This window comes from Lepisma saccharinum, chromosome 6 (genome assembly GCF_977018435.1).
Source record: "Lepisma saccharinum chromosome 6, izLepSacc3.1, whole genome shotgun sequence".
Taxonomy (NCBI): domain Eukaryota; kingdom Metazoa; phylum Arthropoda; class Insecta; order Zygentoma; family Lepismatidae; genus Lepisma; species Lepisma saccharinum.
This window is the reverse complement of record NC_139234.1, coordinates 43,147,311-43,169,973: the sequence shown is the minus strand read 5'-3', so window position 1 is coordinate 43,169,973 and position 22,663 is coordinate 43,147,311. Positions and strand designations below refer to the sequence as shown.

Here is a 22,663-nt window from a genome sequence, read left to right as displayed (position 1 = left end):
CTGCGAAAGAAGTCTTCCAATATTCATTGTCGTTCACGAAATATTTCCGGTGGTAATTTTAGGTGACTTACCCTCTATGTCACCACGGTTTCGGGGTTGTCCCCACCCCCTTAAAAAATCCCTGGCACGGGCCTGAGACACGTAGCCAGGTGAGGGCTCTGGGGCGTGGTAATTAATTTTAATTTCTTATCAGAATTAAACCAGGACTCGAAACGGACCGGAGCGGCCTTCCGATTCGTGAATATCTGGAACCTTCCAGTTCCGTCTCGTCACTAGTGGCAACGGACCGTTCCGTAATGTTATAGATAATTCACTACATTTTTCCTTTAAAGTGTGAATGAGCTTCTTCACACAGCAATGTCCGTTGAACCGTGGAAACTGCGTGCTCTCCCAGCGAATAAGTGCGTCCGGTGTTGCCAGGTTCCACTTACATCTTTACTTCATTGAATAAAAATCTGTACAGCTAAAATCGGTTTCGCATTGTGAATTGACAATGATAACGGATTTTAAAAACACAAGCAAGAGAGCTTCAAAACAAGACCAGTATTGTGTTTGTAGGACTACCCAGTACCAAGAAAAAGTTGTTTATCAAAATTGAAAATAACATTTTTTTGACAATTTTTTAAAATCTGAAAATTAAGAGTTGTGTTTAAAACCTTACTGCTTGTACTATACTGAAATTTCATCACGATTGGACCACCCGTTTTTAATTCATAGAATTTCAAAGAAAGCGACCGTTTGCATAAGAAGGCATACTCGGAAAAAAATTGGTTTGGTTTGATTTGGTGATTTAAGTCCACTTTGTGCACAGTAAGGCTAATCGTGACTGGACCTACAGGTTGAAGTGGGATCCGAATCACTATGTGCCTCCACCGGGTATCGAACCCGAGACACCTTGATCTCAAGGCAACGACGCTACCACTGGGCCATAGGTGAGGCCCAGGAAAAGATTTGGTTAGCATAGATTGACGCAGAATTGAATACTCTAAATTTTGATGCAACTTGTTTTTATGTAGGTCTACTGCTTATTTTTTATATTTAACTAGAGTGTCTATAATTTTTGATTGGGCAGTAGATACAGCCTTCCCGTGGTACACTTACAAGAGTCACTAACAAAATATTTGAAAATCAATGTAGCAGCTATGTTTGTTTTCTAAGTTTGTTTTAAGTCCATTTTATGCACAGGAAGGCGAACCGAATCACTAAGTGCTTGCACCGGGTATCGAACCGGCAGCCATGTTGGCGACACGAATTTACCAACAACCATTACCGTTCGGTTCGTCTTCAGGTTTAGAAACGTACAAAAAGTACTTGGAAGGTTTTATGAAGTGGACACAAATAATCTCCTAAACATAATATTTAGCTACGACGTAACGGAGCACAATAAAAGTGAATCGTAAATAACTGGGTTACGATTGGGTGAAGGGGGGAGGGGGCAAGTGCTTGCTTATGACATCAATGTTCGTAGTATACGCAGGGTGTGATGTAGTTGTTAAGGAAAGAAGATTGATTTGGTTCATTTGGCGTTTTAAGTCCACTTTATGCACAGAAAGGCTAATTGGGACTGGACTTACAGTTTAAAGTGGGATCCGAACTACTATGTGCTTGCACCGGGTATCGAACCAGGGACCCCTTGATTAGAAGGCGACGACGCTACCACTGTGCCACCGAAGAGGCCTTAAGGAAAGAAGAGAAGCGTTCGAACACAAATGAAACTCATATCTGTCCCTACAAAAATATTATCGACAAGACACAGTAATGTGCGCAGGAATTCAGTAATGCAGAGGTATGACCAAGGGTGATACCCACCCCCGGAGGCCAATAATGCGGTGCGTCTCCCCACAGTTATAATCCCCAAAAAGAATTGATTTGACTACTGAAAGTCGCTTTATAGCCCCCCTTTCTAAATATTTGAGAACAGTAGGAAGAGACGAGTAGAAAGTCAAGGCGAAGATGGGGGCGATAACGTTGAGATGGACCTAAAGGAAATCGGTAAAGTATGGAAAAGGTTGGATTGATCCTGTCCACGATAGGGACAGATGGAATGCTTTTGCTGCTGCAGCCATAAACCTTCGGGTTGAAGAAGGCTAGAGAGTTAGTTAGTTAGTTATCTTGTGGGGTTCGCTAAGAGCCAAGGGTGGTGAAATAATTCCCTGAATATACGACATGTCGGAATGGAGTACTGTTGTTGGGATGCCACGTTGCGAAACAACCACCTGTGTTGCATTTTCGCTGTATATATTGAATATACGAAATCTAACAATACTCTTGAAACACTACACAACTGAATACAAACTGGCCAATGTTGAAGTGACCTGAAGCAGCAAAGGATAGCGTGATATACTGGAATGCCACTTTCGAGACCGTTAGCAGTGTTGCCATATACAGGGTGAACACAAACTATAGGGACAAACTTCAGGAGGTGATTCCTGACAGGTAAAGGTACAAAAAAGTTCATATCAACATATGTCCGGAAATGGACGGTGAGTCTGCAATTAGTACCGGTACACATTACATGGCATGGCTTTCATCCATGTTACAACAGGTGTCCAAAGTGGCCTCCATGGGATGCAATGTAAGCGTCCACACGTCGCATCATGGATTGCCTCACTCGTCCGAATGTTCCAGCCTGTGCCCGAATAGCGTCACAGGCTACACGGACACGCTGTTCAAGGGTCTGCACATCAGGAACTGGCTCAGCATACACAATACTTTTCAGATGCCCTCTCAAATAAAAATTAAGGGCGTTTAAGTCCGGTGATCGAGCGGGCCATGCCACAGGGCCTCCTCGTCCGATTCATCTTCTGGGGAAGATGTTTTTGAAGTGTTGACGAACAATAATGCTGGGCTGGCGCTCCATCATGCATCAGCCACATTACCTGTCGTATTGCCAAAGGCACATTCTGAAGCAAAAGAGGCAGAGTATTCTGCAGGAATTCCAGATACGTCTGTCCGTTAAGGCGTTGTGGAAGAACAAGTGGTCCAAGTATGTGGTCGCCAATAATCCCTGCTCAAACATTGATGCTGAACCGTTCCTGATGAGACGATTCAACCATTCCCCAAGGATTGGCTGTAGCCCACAGATGACGATTATATAGGTTGACGATGCCATCTCTACCAAAGGTCGCTTCATCGGTGAAGAGGACTGACAACAGAAATCCCAATATGGTGGTGGCATGTTGCAAAAACTAGCGACAAAAACGTTACCTTGGAGGAAAATCCGCTGGTGATAATCCCTGCACATGTTGCAGGTGATAGGAATGGTAGCGGCTTTCATGCAGGATACACAACACCGTCACTTGGCTTACACCATTCTGGTGGCCACTTGCCTGGAGCTTGTACTGGGGTTGTTCTCAATATCGTGTAGCACACGTTCCTCCAGATCTGGTGTTCGCACATGCCGCAGCTGCCCTCCATGTTTGCCTGCATGAAAGGACCCATGCTCACACATACGCCCATAAATGGGTGCAAAGGTTTTGTAGATTGGGTGGTGCTGTCTGTCCGGGTACGTGGCTCGATAAATCCGTGCGGCCTCTCGACTGTTTCCATCTGCTTCACCGTATACGAAGAGCATTTCGGCTTGTTCCTGGTATGAATAACGGATCATGGTGCTTCGACGTAGCTCCAATCACATAATCTGCAACACAAACAAGCACACTGCGAGTGTTGTTATGAGAGGATGATGTCGTTCTTCAGTGCCATCTACCTGGGCAAATATGCATTTCCGGACATACGTTGATATGGACTTTTATGTTCCTTTACCTGTCAGGAATCACCTCATGAAGTTTGTCCCTATAGTTTCTGTTCATCCTGTATATTCGAGTTGAGCTGGGTCGCTTGTATGTGCCCTCTCTCCCCCAGCTCCCTCTGCTACGCCAAAACGAGAGCCAATCGAACGTTTTTAATGTCATTTCAGCATCCTCAGATTAGTAAAGAATGAGTACTTTCATTTCCGTAATAAAATGTGGGCAGAACACTGAATTATTAAGGAAATATATTCTGATTCTCGCCTCGCCACCCCTCGCCACCCCTCCCCCCCTCCTCCGCACATATTGTAGCTCGGTGGCATGGTGTATTTTTTTTTACAAAAATTTGGAATATTATGTACGAGTTTAATGTTATTTTTGTTTAAGCAAAAATCCCCCCTAAAAAAATGTTGATGGTGCGGTCCGCGCCGTTACCCTCTGGGGGAACCCTGAATTCGAAAGACTGTCATTTCCAGACCAAGGCTTCAATAAAACTGGGAGACCATTCTCGAAGGGTGCTCACTTCAAGTGCTATCAAGATGCCTAGTCTATCCTGTATCGCATTTGTCCCTTTCCAGCAGAAATAATAAATGCTAGTGGCAACCTTGAATCTTTGTCACGTGGTTGCATACATGTAGGAGAGAAAATTCCGTTTTTGGAGGAGCATCCGAATGAGCAAAATAAAAGTCCAAAATGCATTTTTCAGTTCACTTTATGCTCAGATAGGGTAATCGCGACTGGGTCTGTTGGTTAACGTGGAATCCACATCTCTGTGTAATGTGACTCCACCGGGTATGGAATCCGAGAGCTTTTGATTACAAGGCAACAACGTTAATACTACACTATCGGGGGGGGGGCGAAATGAGGAAGAAAATAGAAGAATATTTTTGTTTCTTTAATATTGCTTATTTGAATAACAATTTTATTGTACTGACAATGATATCTTCACCAAATAAAAGTAAAACTATACATAGGCTACACCAAAACCACTTTATTTCCTTGTAAGTATAAAAGAAAATAACCTAAGATATAACACAGAAACTTTATGTAAAATGTAAATAATTCCTTGCACTCAAACCGGCTAAAATTACTTCACACATATACGCATTGTTAACTAAAATATTCTGAACGAAGATAAACACAAAACACAGTAATGGAAATAAAGGTTCATGTGAAATTACATCTAGAGATACATATATATAAACAAAATGTTCCTCTCAATACAAATTAAAAAACATGAACCACACCATGTCCTCTGTTAGTGTTATATCCAAGGCTGACAAATCTTCATCATTTAGTTACTTGCTTACTTGCTTACTTGCTTTCTGCAAATGTGTCTGTCTGTTCTCTTCCAGAAGATGTAAAAAATTTTGAATTCTCTCTTTTCCTTCTGGCAGTACTTCAGACTGGTCATATACTGATTGCCTTGCAGCCTATAATGAAAAATTAAATAAATTAAATAATTTATATTTAATAACGCATAGCAAATACGTACAGAAGATTAATTTATATTACTTCATCATTGTTATCTATTTCATTTTTCTATTAAAGCTTATGTGAATTTTCTATCCTGATTTTGATTCTTCTCTGAGTTTGTTTTTAAGACCACTTTATGCAAAGAAAGGTTAATCGGAACTGGACCTACAGTTTAAAGTGGGAACCAAACCACTATGAGCCTCCACCGGGTATCGAACCTGGGACCACTTGATTACAAAGAGACGACGATGCCACTGTGCTTTCGGAGAAGCACCGAGTACGATACAAATTTATAGGTACTGAAAACTTGCCTTCAATTATATTACAAACCCATCTGAATAAAAAATTGAACCATTCAACACAAAGAATTAATGACACTTCCAAATACAAATGCGGCTCTACATATATTTCTATCATTCTGAAGCCTTCACATAGCTACTAGAGATATATCCATTTTAAAGATTTAGATTTGTAAAAATTGTTTTAGTCACTCTCAGCAATTCTCTAGCTTCATAGTATCTTGAGAATACAATCGAAAACACAAATTCTACTGTTTCACATGGATATTCCATACAAAGTTAAAGGAAAATTGTAAGCTGGCAAAAAAAAAGGAAAAATATAATACAGAAACAAAAACTATTGAGACTTTCTCACAATTCATTTGAGCTTACCTGAATACTTTTCACTTGTCTTTGGTAGTTAAATATTGCTTCCATAAGATTCATCAAGTTGAAATCTGGCCACATTACTTTGGTAAAATAGATGTATGTATATGAAGTCTGTAGGAAGAGAAAATACATATAAAATTAACATATTCAGTTTCATTTGCTTCTTTATTATTACATTTTTTTATTTTTTAAAACCTTTCATGTTTTCTTTTAATTTGGTTACTTATCCGGATTACAAAATATACGATATCTGGATATTTGAAATTGGGATAGAAAATTATCCGATTTGGTCATCCCTAATATGTCATTCTCTCTCTCTCTCTCTCTCTCTCTAACTAACTAACTCTCTAGCCTTCTTACACCCGAAGGTTCATGGCTGCAGCAACACAGGCCTTCCATCTTTCCCTATTTTGAACAAGATCTATATACTCTTTTCCATACCTGCCGATTTCCCTTAGGTCCATTTCAACGTTGTCCCTCCATCTTCGTCTTGGCCTTCCTACAGGCCTCTTACCATCAGGTTTCCCAACAAGAATCCTGTAAACTCCTCTTTCCTCTCCCATTCGTGCCACATGGACTGCCCACCTAAGTCTTCTTGATTTAATTATTCTAATAATATCTGGACATGAATATAAATTATGTAGTTCTAAATTATGTAACCTTCTCCACTCACCTGTCTCCTCATCCCTTTTTAGGTCCAAAGATTTTCCTAAGGATCTTATTTTCAAATACTCTCAATTTATGTTCTTCTTTCAAAGTAAGGGACCAAGTTTCACATCCATATAATACTACTGGCAAAATTACTGTTTTGTATATTTTAACTTTTAGTTTCTTAGATATTAAACGAGAAGATAAAAGTTTATGATGAGAGAAGTAACATGCATTTCCTGAATTAAGCCTACTTTTTATTTCCTCTTTAATATAATTTTCATTTGTTAATATTACTTCTAAGTATTTGAATTTGGAAACTGGTTCAAACGAGTTGTTATCAATAATTAGATTTTGATTATTACCTAACACTTGGTTTCGGCCTGTAAGCATATATTTAGTTTTCTCTTTGTTAACTTCCAAACCTATCTCTTTAGCAGTTTTGAAAAATATTTTAGTATTATTCTTATGGTATTCACATCATCCCCCAGTAAGTCTACATCATCTGCATATGCTAACAACTGAGTCACACCATTTAATTTTAGTCCTTCTTTAGTTTCTTGTACCTTCCTAACAGCATATTCTAAGGTAAAATTAAAGAGCAATGGAGATAATGCATCTCCTTGTTTTAACCCATCATGAATTGTACATTTTTCAGACATATTAATACCCACACGAATTTTACTTTCTGTTTCACTGGTGCATATTTTTATCATACTAACTAGCTTCTTAGGTATTCCAAACTCGACTAATATATTATATAATTTATCTTTTTTGACCGAATCATATGCTTTTTTTAAATCAATGAATAGCTGATGGACATTTTGATTATATTCCCACTTTTTTTCAAGTGTCTGTCTGATGTGAAAAATTTGATCTGTAGTTGATCTGTTACGTTCAAATCCACATTGATAATCACCTATAATTTCATTAGCATATGGGGTTAGTCTTGTTAAAAGAATGTTAGACAATATTTTGTATGTTGTTGAGAGTAGAGAAATTCCACGGTAATTATTGCAGTTCATTTTATCACCTTTTTTAAACACAGGAACAATTATGGATTCTTTCCACTGTTGAGGGATTTCTTCTTTATTCCATATTAGACAAATTAATTTATGAATTTGACATATTAATGAATTTTCAGCATATTTAATTAACTCAGCTGGTATTAAATGAATGCCAGGTGCTTTGTTATTCTTTAGCCTTTTAATAGCATCTTTAACTTCAGTCAAGTTAGGTTCTGGAACTAGAGGTTCTGTTGTGTGTACTTCATTTACTTCTGATTTATCTCCTATATGGACATTTAAAAGGTCATTAAAGTAGTTCTTCCATCTATTTAGAATATCGCTTGGGTCAGCTAGAAAATCACCGTCTTTATCTTTTATCAAGTTTACTTTAGGTTGCCACCCCTTTCTAAATTCATTTACACCTTTATATAAATCTCTCATATATTTTTAATTTTGCTTTTCAAGTAATCTCTTTTTTTACTTCTAAACGTGCGGTTAACTTCTCGCTTTATTCTATTATAATTGCTTAGATTTGTATCATCAGAGTTATTTAACCACCTAAGTCTAGCCTGATCTCTTATTTCAATTAGATTATGACATTCAATATCAAACCATGGCTTACTTTTTCTTGGTTTATGGTATCCTATACTTTCTTTAGCTGCTGATTCTATTGCATTACGTATGTGCTCCCAATTCTTATTTACGTCTGTCTCATTTATATTTTCATCATCATTTAAATCCTGCAAAACATCAAATCTATTTGACAGTTTAATTTGGTAATCTTTCTTAATTCTTTCCTCAGTAAACTTTCCTGTATCAAATTTTATAACTTTTAGATGTTGTTGCTTATGATTTATCACTGAGAGTCTTTCTCTTAATTTAGCAATTACTAAATAATGGTCACTGGCACAGTCAGCACCTCTATGTGTACGAACGTCAATTATACTAGTATGCCTTCTCTTATCAATCAGAATATGATCTATCTGATTATGAGTTTTACCATCTGGAGAAGACCAGGTATATTTATGGATATCTTTATGTTTAAAAGTGTTACTTTTCACAATTAAATTCTTTGAGGTTGCAAAAGTAATCAATCTTATACCATTATCTTTACCAATCGTGGGTTTAAATGTCTCTTCTTTGCCAATCTGTGCATTACAGTCACCTAACAGAATTTTCATATCATACTGAGAAAATTTATCAAAGACCTGTTCTAACTCTGTATAAAAATCATCTTTAGTATTATCATCTTTATCTTCCGTTGGTGCATGTATGTTTATTAAAATAATTTTACACCACCTACCCTGTGAAACTGCATATGATATCCTATCATTAATAAATTCTACTGTTTTAAGAGCCGAGATAATTCTATTATTTATGAAAAAGCCTGTTCCAAAATTATGATTTTCAGTACCACCATAGATTTGATTTGATTTGATTTGATTTAGTTTATTTTACTTCGCCTTTTGTGCCTCTTGGCTAATTTGCGAAGATGGGGATGAGTGATGAAATGATGAAATTGATGAATGGACATTCACAAACAACCAAGCCCGACCGGGATTCGAACCCGGGACCCTTGGCGTCGCAGCGCGATGTGCTAACCACTCGGCCACAGGGTCGGGCATACCACCATAGAAAAAAGTATAATTTTTAGTTTTACAATTCCCTTCTCCTGGCCACGTAACTTCCTGGACAGCTACTACATCTAATTTATACTTAACTATCTCATTAACTGTACACTGAAATGCCCCAGGCCGGTAAAGGCTCAGAACATTCCAGGTGCCTAATTTAATATCCTTATTCCTAACGTAGATCTTATCCTTAGTCCAGGGACCTCCCAAAGTAGTCCCCACCCGGAGATCCGAACGGGGGACTATTTTACCTCCGGAATATTTTACCTTGGGAACATCTATGGCCTTATATTGCTGTTTCTTGACATGTATTTTTACAGTGCAGAGTTGTCAGCTCTACGCCTAATCCCCAGTATGAATGGAGGAACTACTACACAAGACAAAGACAAACACATTAGACAGCACAATTACTATACAAGACGAACACAAACACATTAGACAGCACAACTACTACACAAGACACACACAAACACAACAACTATAACACAATATAAACACAAACACACCACAACTACTACACAATATAAAAACAAACTACACACCACACACAAAAATATTATTGGAACTAAATTCGAAACGATCATACCCTGCATGTTTACCTGGTGCCGGATGATCGGGAAATAGACTTCTTCATTTCTCCACATATCTTCCATACTTAAACTCAAAATATGCTTCCAACAAAGCTTCAAACTCTCTGTGCACATTTTTATTTCCTGATGTCCTTTTTATGCAACCAAAATTTAATGGTGCATTATCTGCTATAAATCCAACAACCTTATTTTTCCAAACCATATTGACTTACTGTACCCATCAATACACTTGACACAGTTTCAGAGGTGTCATCGGGTAAGCTATGGATTTTCAAAAGGCATGTTTTAATATCAATATCAGTGTCAACTTCACAGTACCGCACTAACACAGGGAGAAGTTTGGTCGCTTTTCTATTAGAAGCATCACAAGAAATGACAACGAAGGGTGATTTTTTTAAACCCTTATTTAAAATATTTTCTGACCATTCCCCCTCCACATTTGTTATTAAAGCTTGGGTTTCAGTGCGGGCAATGCATTTTTTTTTATTTGGTGTTGATTTTAACAATTTACTAGTACAATCAATACTTCTGAAGGAAAGGTTATGTTTTACATTGTGGTGCGACCATACAAGTTGCAATCGAATTAAGTCTAGTTCTTCTGAAGATTCCTTTTTTGTGAAGAAACTATCCAACTTGCATGTCTCAGAAACCGATGAACATTCTGTGTGTGACTTCGATTTTATATGTTGTTCAATATCATATTTACCTTTGTTTTTTATGGAGAATTCTTTTTAACACACTGAGCAGAATGTTTTGTAAATGTCATTATTTCGCGATATTTTAATACAGGGATACGTATCTTCAAAGGTCTGGTTATATTAACACTTTCCTCGCGACATTGTCATCTTATTAGGTGCACCATAAATAAAGTTAGGACACACAAACAAGAGCCACTAGTAACAGACACAGACTTGAATGTCACTACTTCACAACAGCCACTTTCAAACTGATTCCTAAACACTAGACTAAATAAAATTTAACATTCCGGCGCGCTTTGTCGAAAAGCTGATTTTTGATGTCGATGCCATTCTTGCAACGGAGGGGAGAGGTTGGGGCAGAGAGCACCGATACCAGGGCTTCCAGATTTTCTCCCTCCGGGCATCTTACGCACAGATTACACAGAGCAACTGCTTTGATTCTCGTCTGCTGGGCGAGAGAGGTCTCAACACAGGGTGCGGCGTTGCAACCACTTGCAATGCGTTTTCCGTTCTGAGGATCTTAACGCATATTTACGCGTAAAATAATTAATTAAATTAAATAGCAAGGACAATGTATATTTGGGGATTCTTGCTAATTGAAAAGATTATAGAGTATATGGACCTCTAAAAGAGTAGCTATAATACTCTTAACAAGAGTATGTCTGGTCACCCTACATTTGTTACCTGTGTTAAATACTAATACTAATACTCGAATGATTTTCGTACAGTGAGAACACGGGCTACCTCTGGCTCACCTACCTTATTTTTAACATCGCACCATTCAAATTTAATTCCGCACCCCTCTCAGCACCCCTAGATGATTGATCCTGGAATGAACACAAAGGAATATCTTGCGCACGCCGAATTCAAAATATTAGCGTAGAGTCATGTATTTTTCTGTTTGTTTCCACCCCTTTCTGCCACTTTATGATAATTGGGACAGGAAAATGATATGATGAAAAAATAAGCTGTAATTAATTTTCCCGTGTTGTCGATATAATATATATATATATATATATATATATATATATATATATATATATATATATATATATATATATATATATTGAGTTTCGAAATTAACAAGGATACAATTTCAGTTTGTGAACCGAAAATTAGAATTGAGGATCAGATAATGAGGAAGGTCCTGAGTGCTTGTAAGCGGGATAAGGTGAATGTTTAATGTCCATATCGTGGCCTCATGACGTCATAAGTAATAAACTACTGAAGCTCCCGCCAGATGTCATTACTGAGCTTCACGGTCCTCTGAGTGCTTAGCCGTGGTCTTTACGATTACGATTCCTTTCGACGTGGCACAATAAGGACGTAGACAATGGGTCATATTCAGCCCTTGAAACTACAACAATACGGCATTGTTGGCCGATGCAGTAGATGTAAAAACCGGTACAACTGTTCCATCTGAATGCTTACTGAACTACTTTTACAGGATATAAGTAATGTGGAAACTAAATTTGTTGTTCTCCTAGGGGTGTAAGTCGTGCCCTTGTCGGAAGGCCCAACTATACCCTGGACGGCGTTTTGCAGACTAACGATGCTCTGGCGTCTGAACTCAAAGCCAGTGTTATCTTTTGTGGGGCTAGTGTCGCTATCTGTGCACAAGTGTTTGTGATTGTTCGTTCATGACTGAATGAATGATTGAATTCTTGTTATAAATCCACTTTACGTACGGGTAGGCTAATCGAGACTGGCCTTACAGTTTAAAGTGTTATGTACTATAGGAGTAAATTGTAATGTGTTACACACTATTGAACCTATGTTCTTTTTTTACCTGCTTATTTCTCTGTAATATGTATTATAATATATATTCTCGGGACGACAAAAGAAAATAAATTACGGACTGACATATAATCATTTCGTGTTTCAAATATGAAAACAAGCCTTGCCAGTTAGTGGTTATGAAACATCCAAATCTAATAACACTAACATAAAATCAAATTAAGCCGAATCAAGGGGGCGGGAATTTCATGAAATATTAACGTAATCATTTACCGTAATTTATATCTTCCGAAATCAAATATGATCATTTGTTACGTGGAATCATTTCTTAGGCAGCACAAGGACATCATGGCGTACCATGAATGTTGTAGGAGTGTGATATGAGCGTAAAGGACCCTGGAGTGCCTACTTTTCTACCAGTTGATCTTGTATAACCAGATCCTACAGGGAAAATACTAGGACACTTTAGTTCAGTAGAGTATCCGGCGGGGGGCAAGGGGTACTTACCCGCTTTGCCCCGAAAAATAAGTGGTTAAAATTTAGTTTCTCGCATCTACTCTGTTACATGGAAAGTAAATTAAATATTACTTCCTTTTCTAATAATTCAAAGTAAAGCTTTATTCTCCCTGGAAAAGTTCTTTTTTTTATCTTCCTTCCATGCAAAAAGTGTTGTTTCTTTCTCTGGAGACGCCCTCCGTGACGGAGTCGATAGCACACAGCACTACGACGCGAGGGATCCCGAGTGCGAATCCCAGATTTGACCGGGTGTTTATTGTGCGTGTCCCTTCATCAATTTCATCATATCATCATCCATCTTCATCTTCGCGATTAGCCAAAAGTGGCATAAACGCAAAGTAAAAAAAACTAAATCAATCAATTAATTATTATTTTTTTCTGGAGAGAAACGTGTACTTTGGGAAATCTTAATCCTCGCTGGCTGGCTTGTTCAGTCCAGTTTCTGTTTGTAGGCATTTTATATTGTGCATTGAATTTACATCATCTGCAGAACAAGTCATTCTCCGGTAAGCCATTAATACTGGGAAAACCCAGGCACATGGCGTTAATGAAGTAAGGGGTTATGCTTTAACTTCCTGCACAAATAACTCGCATTGCACTAAATCATGGTTGTGGTACTTTTGATATCAATTGACAGACCCTGTTTCGGGAATCTGTGGGGCAAGGCCGTGCATAACGGTTGAGAAGGGGAGTGGGCGTAGAAAAACAGCTCGCTTCGCCTCTCACGGGTTCATTGGTCGATCCCTCTGGAATCCTACTTGCGCAGAGGACTTGATTTCTTTCGCTTGCTCCAGAGCTTCCCGAGACAGAGTATGAACATGTATATTGTTTTTATTTTTGGAAAGAATTGTTTCTGATCTCAATTTATGCATGTTTAGTGCATCAAACGAAAAAGTGGTCGATATGATTACATTTTATGCATTTGTCCATATACTTTGGCAGTTTATGCACATTGATATGTTACTACAGTGAACATATTTGTGTAAATTACACATTTTAGGTTTTGTTCTCTCCTTCAAATATAAACATATGACTACAGATAGACATATTATATGATACCAACGCAAGGAGGTATGAAGCTGTTCACGATTTTAAAGCAGCCATGCATTTTTCTTCAAAATGAATACATTTTCAGTTCTGAAATCTTACACCTGTTCTGTGAAACCAATATGCGAATGTAGCCTTCAGAGTTGCTGAAGCTAATATATTTTTAAGGTTCTTCTTTTATTCTAAATCTGTAATTTATATTTACTGTGACTGGCATTACATACATAACCCATTATTAAAATTTTCTCAAGTGTTGCCATCTAGTGTACGATAGATGCTTCAGGTGATTTCACGGTTTGTCAATTCCTGAAGATCTGATGAAATGGAAGAATGAACGAAAAAAAGGAATATCAAGCTCACGCCGAATCATAGGCGTAGTTATGTAGGGGGTAAGAAGGCTATGCCTACCAAAGCCTGACATTAGCCCCCCAGACGCATGCAGCATATGCTCCAAATAATTAAGGAAAAATGAACTGTACAAAAAAATAGAAAATTTATCACGAAACTTTCTTCTAATGTGACAGTCACACTTAAGTCGAGAAGTTCAAATTATGTTTTGATGCAGGCAGTGTACAACAGGAAGTAGACGCAGGTTGCTATTTATTCTCTATAAAATTGAAGTCTATGTGCATTTTATGGATCATGTGTACGGACAAGATTTCAAAGAAAATACATTATCGTTATTTCTATTAGTATTCCACCTTGGAGCGCATGGCAAACAATAATGTTGTTGCTTTTAAGCGATAGCGGCTTGGCATACAGCGTTAACATAGATGGAGTTTTTCAACAATGACTTTCTACAATTGAGTCTCTCTGAATATGAAAGGGAGCCGTCATTGTTGTAATCAAGAGCTCTCTCGTTCGAAACCTGGTGGAGGCACATTGCACAGTGGCTCGGATAACATTTTAAACTGTAGATCCAACCCCGATTAGCTTCTATGTGCAAAAACTAGACATAAAAAATAATAACAATTCGTTGTAGAGACTTAAATAGAATAAGAGTTTTGATAGGGAAAATGCATCAGAACAAATTGTGAAGTTAGTTCGAGTGGATCTGCATTGTGTACTGGTACAGGTAATTTAAAAATATACACCTGAATGTCATGTGAATGCAAATGTGTCGCGACTAATGAATTTGAGAAAGATCAGTGGCGTAAATAACACCACCAGTGCTGTGGGACGCACGAGGTTCTGGGGCGCACGAGTTTCTGGCGCGCAGTAAGGATGATACATTAAGAATGATCAAAAATTCACAAAAGTTTTCATTTCTGCGTTAAAATACATTTTCAACCAAATATATTATATTTTTACGCCCCTACAACTGCAAACAGAAAATGTTTATGACTAGAAAAGTAGAATGTAGAAAGCTTAGAAGAAAACCTTCATTAGCTGAATAGACGACAGGCAAGAAAATGCTCTGCCTACGCTGACTTTCAAATTTGCAACGAGATTTGCTAATAATTTGACATTTAGGCAAAGAAACAAAATGCGATTATACCACTTCCTTTTCAATACCTTCATTTACTACCGTTTTTCGTATCGTTGGTTCACTTCCCGTTGGTCTACTTGACGCTCTCCTCGCTATCATGTGGTTGGTAGTTTTGTTTTGTCGTTTTTCACAAAAATTGCGTTCCTTACATTGCCGTGCACTGTTTCACCGCAAAGCAATGACGTCACCGATGCGATGTTGAGTTGCCAGCATGCAGGCGGCAAACCGGACTTTTTTGAACGGCTGTAGCGCCGAAATGACGCACCAAAAAGAATGTCACTGAGAGAAGTTGTCTGTTTTGATGTCCTGAATACATTTATGTGGTCCCGGGTCGTCCTGTCCAGGGTATACCTGGTATACAGATATGAAAACAAAGTCACTAAATAACGTCAACAAATTCATATCTACACCAATCATGTAAATATTTCGCACGGACGCTGGCGCGTTCACGCACACACGCTCTCACTCAAACCACGCACGTGTATGTATTTAGAATTAATAAATATTTTATCAAGTAGTAAATACTGTGTCTTTTAAAATAACAATTCCAGACTTTTCATCTGATAAGTAAAAAGTATATCAAATATTATGGTAGTAAATAAATTTTACCCGAACGATTGCGCGGACAACATTTCTAGAAATCCAGACGTGACAAAATAATTTGATCGTTAATTTCGTGTTTAGAGATACAAAATGACAACGAAAGTTCACACGGTGACATAATATTCATTAGAAAAGTGTGGAAAAAGAATAATAAAATATCTACTCAATCACAATATCTTGAACATGTGACACAAGTGTTGCTCGGCAAATTATCCACGACTAACTTCATTAATTTTTCCCTTGCATCCTAACTGGTTTTAAAGTTTGAATATTTACGCATCGTTTGGCGTTTTCTTTCAATTCTTGAAGCTCTCGCTGGGTGAAATAAAGAGAATAAACATGGTGATGGACAATTTGTTAGGTAATCCTTATGCATCGCACTGTTTGAAACGTATCCAATGAAAAAGTTCGTTAACTGCGATTTGAAAGAAGTGGCATCAGAGCAAAAGTCGGTTTTCTCCTTGTAGTAAAGGTTAACGTTCAAGAATTCTGACGTAGGAAAGGTTCCAAATAACGCATTTTAAGTCAGATTGTCGATCAATGAGAGCCAGTGGTTAGAAATCTAGTATCGAACAATATACATTGCACAGAATGCTATTTATTTGTATTCTGTGGTGAAGAGAAAGCAACGTCATTCTTTAATCCCGATTAAGTAAGAAGAAATTTATTCACTAGAAAGAAGCTTATAATTACGTTGCATTAAGAATCATGGAATTAGAGCACGTGTGTTGGTAGGCCTAAGTTGAACCTTGTAATAAAATAATAAAAACATTTCTCATGGAAATTGAAATAACATGAACATGTCTACAGATTTTCTCTTCTTGGAGTTTAATTTATTTTAAAAAATGCCATTTTTCGTTAACAATTGAAATAGTTGTCAAATTTGTATTTGATGGCAATCGATTTTAGAATCATTTCAAGTTTTCTAATGACAACGTTACTCAATGTCTTTCGCACACTGATTTTATTGTATCTTTAACTTTCTTTATGTACATTGAATCAATCCTGTTCTGAGGCTTCATTCAGACCCACCAAAGGGAAGAGATCTGTATATATAAGTTATGTATGACGTAGCGGTATGTTTACTTTAATTACAAAACAAAAGGGTAGGAATGAGATGACCAGAGGGTCGAATCGAAATGAAGACACGAAAGCATATACATGTTGACAAGACGAAAAAGAGGAGCATCCTTAATCGACACATATTATATTTATAGCATTCAGGCATTTATACTAACAATGCGTCAAGGTTCCCATTGTTGAATCGTTGCTGGAAAGCGCAGAACGCTTTAGATTGTGATCAAGTAAGGTTTGATTTAAAGTTCTCTCAATTTTCCTAGTGGAATAATACAAAAATATCATGCAGCGACAGGTGGCAGAACCCAGACAGGCCTCATGTCTCATGAGAGCTATGGTCAGAAGACGACTGCTAAGCCCTGTCATTCAGGAAGCGATGATAACATCGAATCGACCCATCGTACGAAGATCAGTGCGTAGGATGATATTCATGGAGGTATTTGAAAACCGGATCATATTTATCGCGCTCTTTGAGTATTCCTACAACCTTCAGTTGTACAGTACTCCGTATTTGGCAATCACGGATATAGCAGAAGAGTACTACTTCTTGCATGGTGGTGCGTTTATCACCGATAGCTAGGAACTTACTATTTGGACCGAGCAAGAAGTGTGCGACAGACTTCTACAAATTCCAAGTTGCGATTTAAACCAACCGATGAAAATTGTTGATGTAAATAAGCAGCTAGTAGTTAGACAGAAACCATTTGGAGGACACGAAGTAGTAAAGGAACGTCTAAATCTTGCGAGATTGGATCACGCATTTCACAGTTTGAGTTTATACATGTTGAGACATTGGCGCATGGCAGAGATCATCGTAGAATGTGGTATCTATGAATTAAGATACATTGGGATGCTGTTTATGGTCTATTCCGAGTGCTCCGAGCAAGGTCTTAGTATGCAAAGTGTAAACAGAGTGCAGTATGGAAGAACCGCAAGAATTCTTCATTTTCTTGCTAGACAGCCAGCTCCAAAGGACGTAGTTCATTCGCATTCGCAGAAAGTTGGCGAAAGGAAGTTCTGCAAACATCCGCAGGAACTGAACTTAAGCGTTTCAACAGGAAAACTCAGTGAAATAATACAGAATGTAAGAGTGTCGTTGTGGAGCAGAATCACAGATTTCATTGGACAATATATTTGTGCTTGTAAGTTTGCCTTCAGAGGACATCAAAGTGAGTTGAGTTTCAATTCCAGAGAATGGAAGGCAAGCAGTGACAACAATGACTTTGAAATTATGGAAAATGTCATGGTAAAAGATCTTGATAGAGAATCCGAGGACAAAAGTCAGGCAGAAGTATGTGATGCAATGACGAAAGAAAAGAAAGCAATGTATAGAAGGGAAGAAGATATACCCATTTCAAAGTATATGGACCAGTGTACCCAAACGGACTATACAAAACGAGAGAAAGTTTTCATGGAATATCATTATCTGAGCATTCACTTTCTAAGAATGAAGGAGAAGCCGTGTACGGAGGAAATAGGATTTGATCTGGTGCAGAAGTTGCGCACTTTACACTGGAGTAACGATCTGAGAATGAAGAAGTTAAGGGAAACGGCTGCGGAACTGATCCAGGAGTCTGACTCCATTAAAGACACGGTGAAAACTTTTGCAAAGATAGTCGAAGGTCAGTATGATACGATTGGAGTAAGAATCGAACAAAGCACTGATGATGTGAGGTGGATAGATCTTCCAGACGACAAAGAGCTCGAGTGGAATTTCTCTAGACTAGAACGCCAGAGAAATATTTCTGAACGTGCGCGAAGCTTTGTAGAGGTACGCAGAGGCTTACGGCATCTTAACCAATACACCCCGGAAGGAGAAAAGCGAGAGAAGGCAGAACAGGCTGAACATATTTCCGAAGATGATCTTTGCGATTTCTACGTCTGGACCATGTTGACATTCAGAAGTTTGGAGGACACCGTCAAGAACGTTGAGGAGGTCCCAGAAACAACGTCCGGCGATAACCTCCGAATAATATACGACGCGCGAGATAAGTACCGCAACGTTATGAAGAACGTGGTGTCGAAATTCAAGGAGTCTGTGTCGGACAAAGTGAAAGAAAATGAAATTCTATGTCGAACACTTGATAAACTTCTTGCGGAGGCAGAAGTGAATTATAAGTTTTTAAGGAGGCAAATTAACATCAGATACGATGAAATGCTGATATCTAAACAGAAGGCTGAGGCTCGAGAACGTCCAAAGGTGAAGCTAATATATTCGGATCAGAAGCAGACAATGAAGGATGAAATAGGTCAGAAGAATGAAGAGCCTTACAAAATGAAGGAGGAAATATCGGATTTGGATCACGAATTACGAAAAGAAGACGCTCAGATGGATGAAACCTGTTTCAAAGTGAAAACAGGATCACTGGACAGGAAGCATGGAAAGGATAAAACAGACGATCGGAAGAGAGGAAAGGCTTGCAAAGTGAAGAGAGAATCATTTTTCAGGGAACACGACATGAAGAGTAAAGACGCTCGAAAGAAACGAAAATCTAGCCAATACGCAGAAACGTTTCCTGATGAAGGAACTTCCAAGGATAGAGAACTTCTTCGAGATGACCAACAACCTCAAGAAGACGAGCGTCCTAACTTTATTAGGAGAATTCGAAGATTGCTATGCATGTGTTAATAAAAAAAACTGGAAGCGTGTATCAATATAATTACTTTGAAATAAATTACAGTATTACAATACTAACAGAAATAAGACTCTGAAATTTAGGAATATCTTTGTTAGTTGATTTAAATAGTTAAAAGTCACAGAAAATTGAAAAATAGTCAATGGTGAGAAAATAAACATGATTTCTCTCTTCCACTCTCACACGCACATACGTGTGTGTGTATGTGTATGTATATATATATATATATATATATATATATATAAATCTGTGTGTGTGCGGTTGTTTAAATATGCATAAAATCAATTTCAATCTCTCTCTCTCTATATATATATATATATGTGTGTGTGTGTGTGTGTGTGTGTGTGTGTGTGTGTGTATATGGGCGGGCGCGCGTGAGTGTGTGAGTGAGTGAAGGAGTATGACCTTACCTGCCACAATAGAAAATCACTAAATCTGACTTCTCCTGATGTACGTATTAGAATATCCGGCTCTGTTGACTTGTAGGTGTACAGGCAGTTATCAACAAGCGACTCAGAAACATCTTCTGGAAGCAGAATATTCTCCTCAATCCCATTTAAAATCTTCCTTGTAGCCTGTGTCATTTCTTCATGTGCTAGAAGTAGAAATAGAATACGATAGTCTTTTTATTATCTACTGAGCGAGGTTCAGCCTAGGACTGCTCTACCACCTAACTCAGGACTAGGTATTACATAGTAGGATTACATGTGAAAACCATTAAACACAATGGTTTAGAATAAATGAGATACATGGAAAAAAAACAACTAAAAAATAGAAGCACACATACCCATTCACACACACACACATATATACAAAATTCAAAATCGTGTCGAAAAAAAAAGGAAAGAAAAGTGTATACAATACGCATTTATCGTGATGTCAGGCGGGTGTATGTATATTTTGGGGGTTTAGCCATATGAGGAGTGAATTAATCGTTGTTTTTTTCAGTAGGTAAGGTATGATCTTTTCTCTGAAGTGTTTGATTGAGGTAGCAGACGAAATATTACCCGGTAAGGCATTCCAAACAGTAGCGAACGAGAGAGAGAAAGAGCCATCGAAGCTGGCGACAGAGTGCCGAGGGATGTCGAGTTTACGTCGACCTCTGGTGTAATGTGAATGCACTGAATCTCTAAATACAAATTTCTTGTAGAGATAACCTTGCCTTTTTGACTTAAGTATAGTGAACATTAGGCAGTATTGATGCAGTAGGCGTCGTCGAGACATATTGAGGATATCATGAGCATTAAGTAAGGGCAAGATATGCTCACTTCTTCTGATCGAAAAAGCAAATCGAATGCAAGAATTTTGAAATTTTTTAATGCTATTTGATAGTTTCCTTTGAAAATTTGTACCGTACACAACATCACACTAGTCAAATAGAGGGTATATTAATGCGCCAGTAAGGTATAATTTGGTTTCTCTGGTAAAGTAATCTCTCTTTCTATATAATGATCTGAAGATTGTAAGTGCTTTTGTGCACTGTGTTGAAACATGAGCAGACCAGGATAAATGTACATCGAAATTTAGACCTAAATTTTTAATCGTGTGATCATATATTATGTTTTCATTTCTAATATTAACATTAATTGCGTAATTTTTTATTTGTTGCAGAGAGTTGCGAGATCCCAGTATCGTATAAACAGATTTTTGGGGGTTAATTGTGAGCCTATTTGCAATGAACCATTTGTTAATGGCATGTAAATCTTTATTTAGATTTTCAACTTCGTTTAATATATTTGTCGCCGAGGATGATATCATGAGTTGCGTATCGTCTGCGTAGCAATGAACATTACAATGCTTGATTGCCGTCTTTAGGTCGGCAACATATAGAGTATATAACAGAGAGGCCCCCATTTAAAGATAAAGGTGATGAAGCGGTATTGCCAGGACAGATACCTCTCTGCATCCTTTCTTGCAGATATGATTCAAACCAGTTTATTGCTTGCTTGGAAAAATTGTAATATTTCATTTTAGCAAGGAGGAGGTTAAGGTGAACAAGGTCGAATGCTTTTGAGAGGTCCAATAATAGGAGTACGGTTATTTTTTTGTCGTTTATGTCCCTTAATATGTTGTCCGTGACGGACAGCAAAGCCGTAGTAGTGCTGTGACATGCACGGAAACCCGACTGTGTATCAGGTAAAATATTATATTTCGCAACATAATGCTTCAATTGTATTGATACGATTTTTTCGTAACCTTCGAAATTATTGACAATACACTAATAGACTAATCATTCAAAGATGTTATCATTTGTTTTTTTGGGTAACGGGAAGACTCGCGCTTCTCTCCAGGCACTAGGTATTTGACCGGATTTTAGTGAATAATTTATGATGTGTGTGAGCGCAGGGAGCACGAAAGGGATGGCTAACTTAAGCATTTTTCCAGAGATGTTATCTATTCCTGCTACATTTGAACGGATGCTGTGTACGGCCTTTTTTTACCTCAGGCTCAGACACCGGATGAAACTGAAATTCTTCCGCGTCGTTGTTCAGAATGTTATCAGAGAAATATTTGCACTCCTTTGCAATGAGGGCGGTGTCACGGGAAGCATTATCATAAACATTTGCGAAATGGTGATTTATTTTAGAAGGCTTACTGAGGTGAGGTGGAAGTTCTTGCAATTATTTTTCACTATATATAACCATTACTCTAAGTTTAAGTTTTATTTATTACTTTAAATATATTTTCTTTATCTTTCATTTCTACTGTTGTCCTGTATTAGTAAAGTACAGAGTGTCTACATTATTTAGTGTTACTTTTCTGCTAATCGCGAGGATGAGGATGTGTGAAGATTAGATGAAATTGATGAAGGTGCACTGATAAAGAACACCCACATCCATGCTGGGACTCGAGCTCGGAAACTTTGGTAGCGTAACGATCCGTAGGATCTCTTATTTATAATGTACAACGAACTCCAACTCCCAGTCATTCAACCATCGCTTTCCAATCAGGAAATATTCAGAACCATCAGAGGAATGCAGTGTCAGACAGCACGTAAGCACTTCCTGGTCATCAGCGGTATAAACATGTAAACAGGCGAAATCCAAGAAGAGGCTATAGGCCTGACTCTGCGTTCGTTGAGTAAATTCCATTG

General features: G+C 38.0%; 1 protein-coding gene across 1 annotated transcript in view; it reads right to left on the bottom strand.

Moving 5' to 3' along the window:
- Positions 1-4,996: 4,996 nt before the first annotated feature.
- Positions 4,997-22,663, bottom strand: part of LOC145989372 (dehydrodolichyl diphosphate synthase complex subunit DHDDS-like) — a 61,689-nt gene continuing 44,022 nt past the window's right edge. Inside the window, exons 5-7 of the mRNA XM_083124717.1 lie at positions 19,980-20,164; positions 5,894-6,001; positions 4,997-5,179 (exon numbers count right to left, since the gene is read on the bottom strand). Coding sequence (XP_082980843.1) covers positions 5,045-5,179; positions 5,894-6,001; positions 19,980-20,164 — 428 coding nt within the window. The 3' untranslated portion in view covers positions 4,997-5,044. The remainder of the gene's footprint in view (positions 5,180-5,893; positions 6,002-19,979; positions 20,165-22,663) is intronic.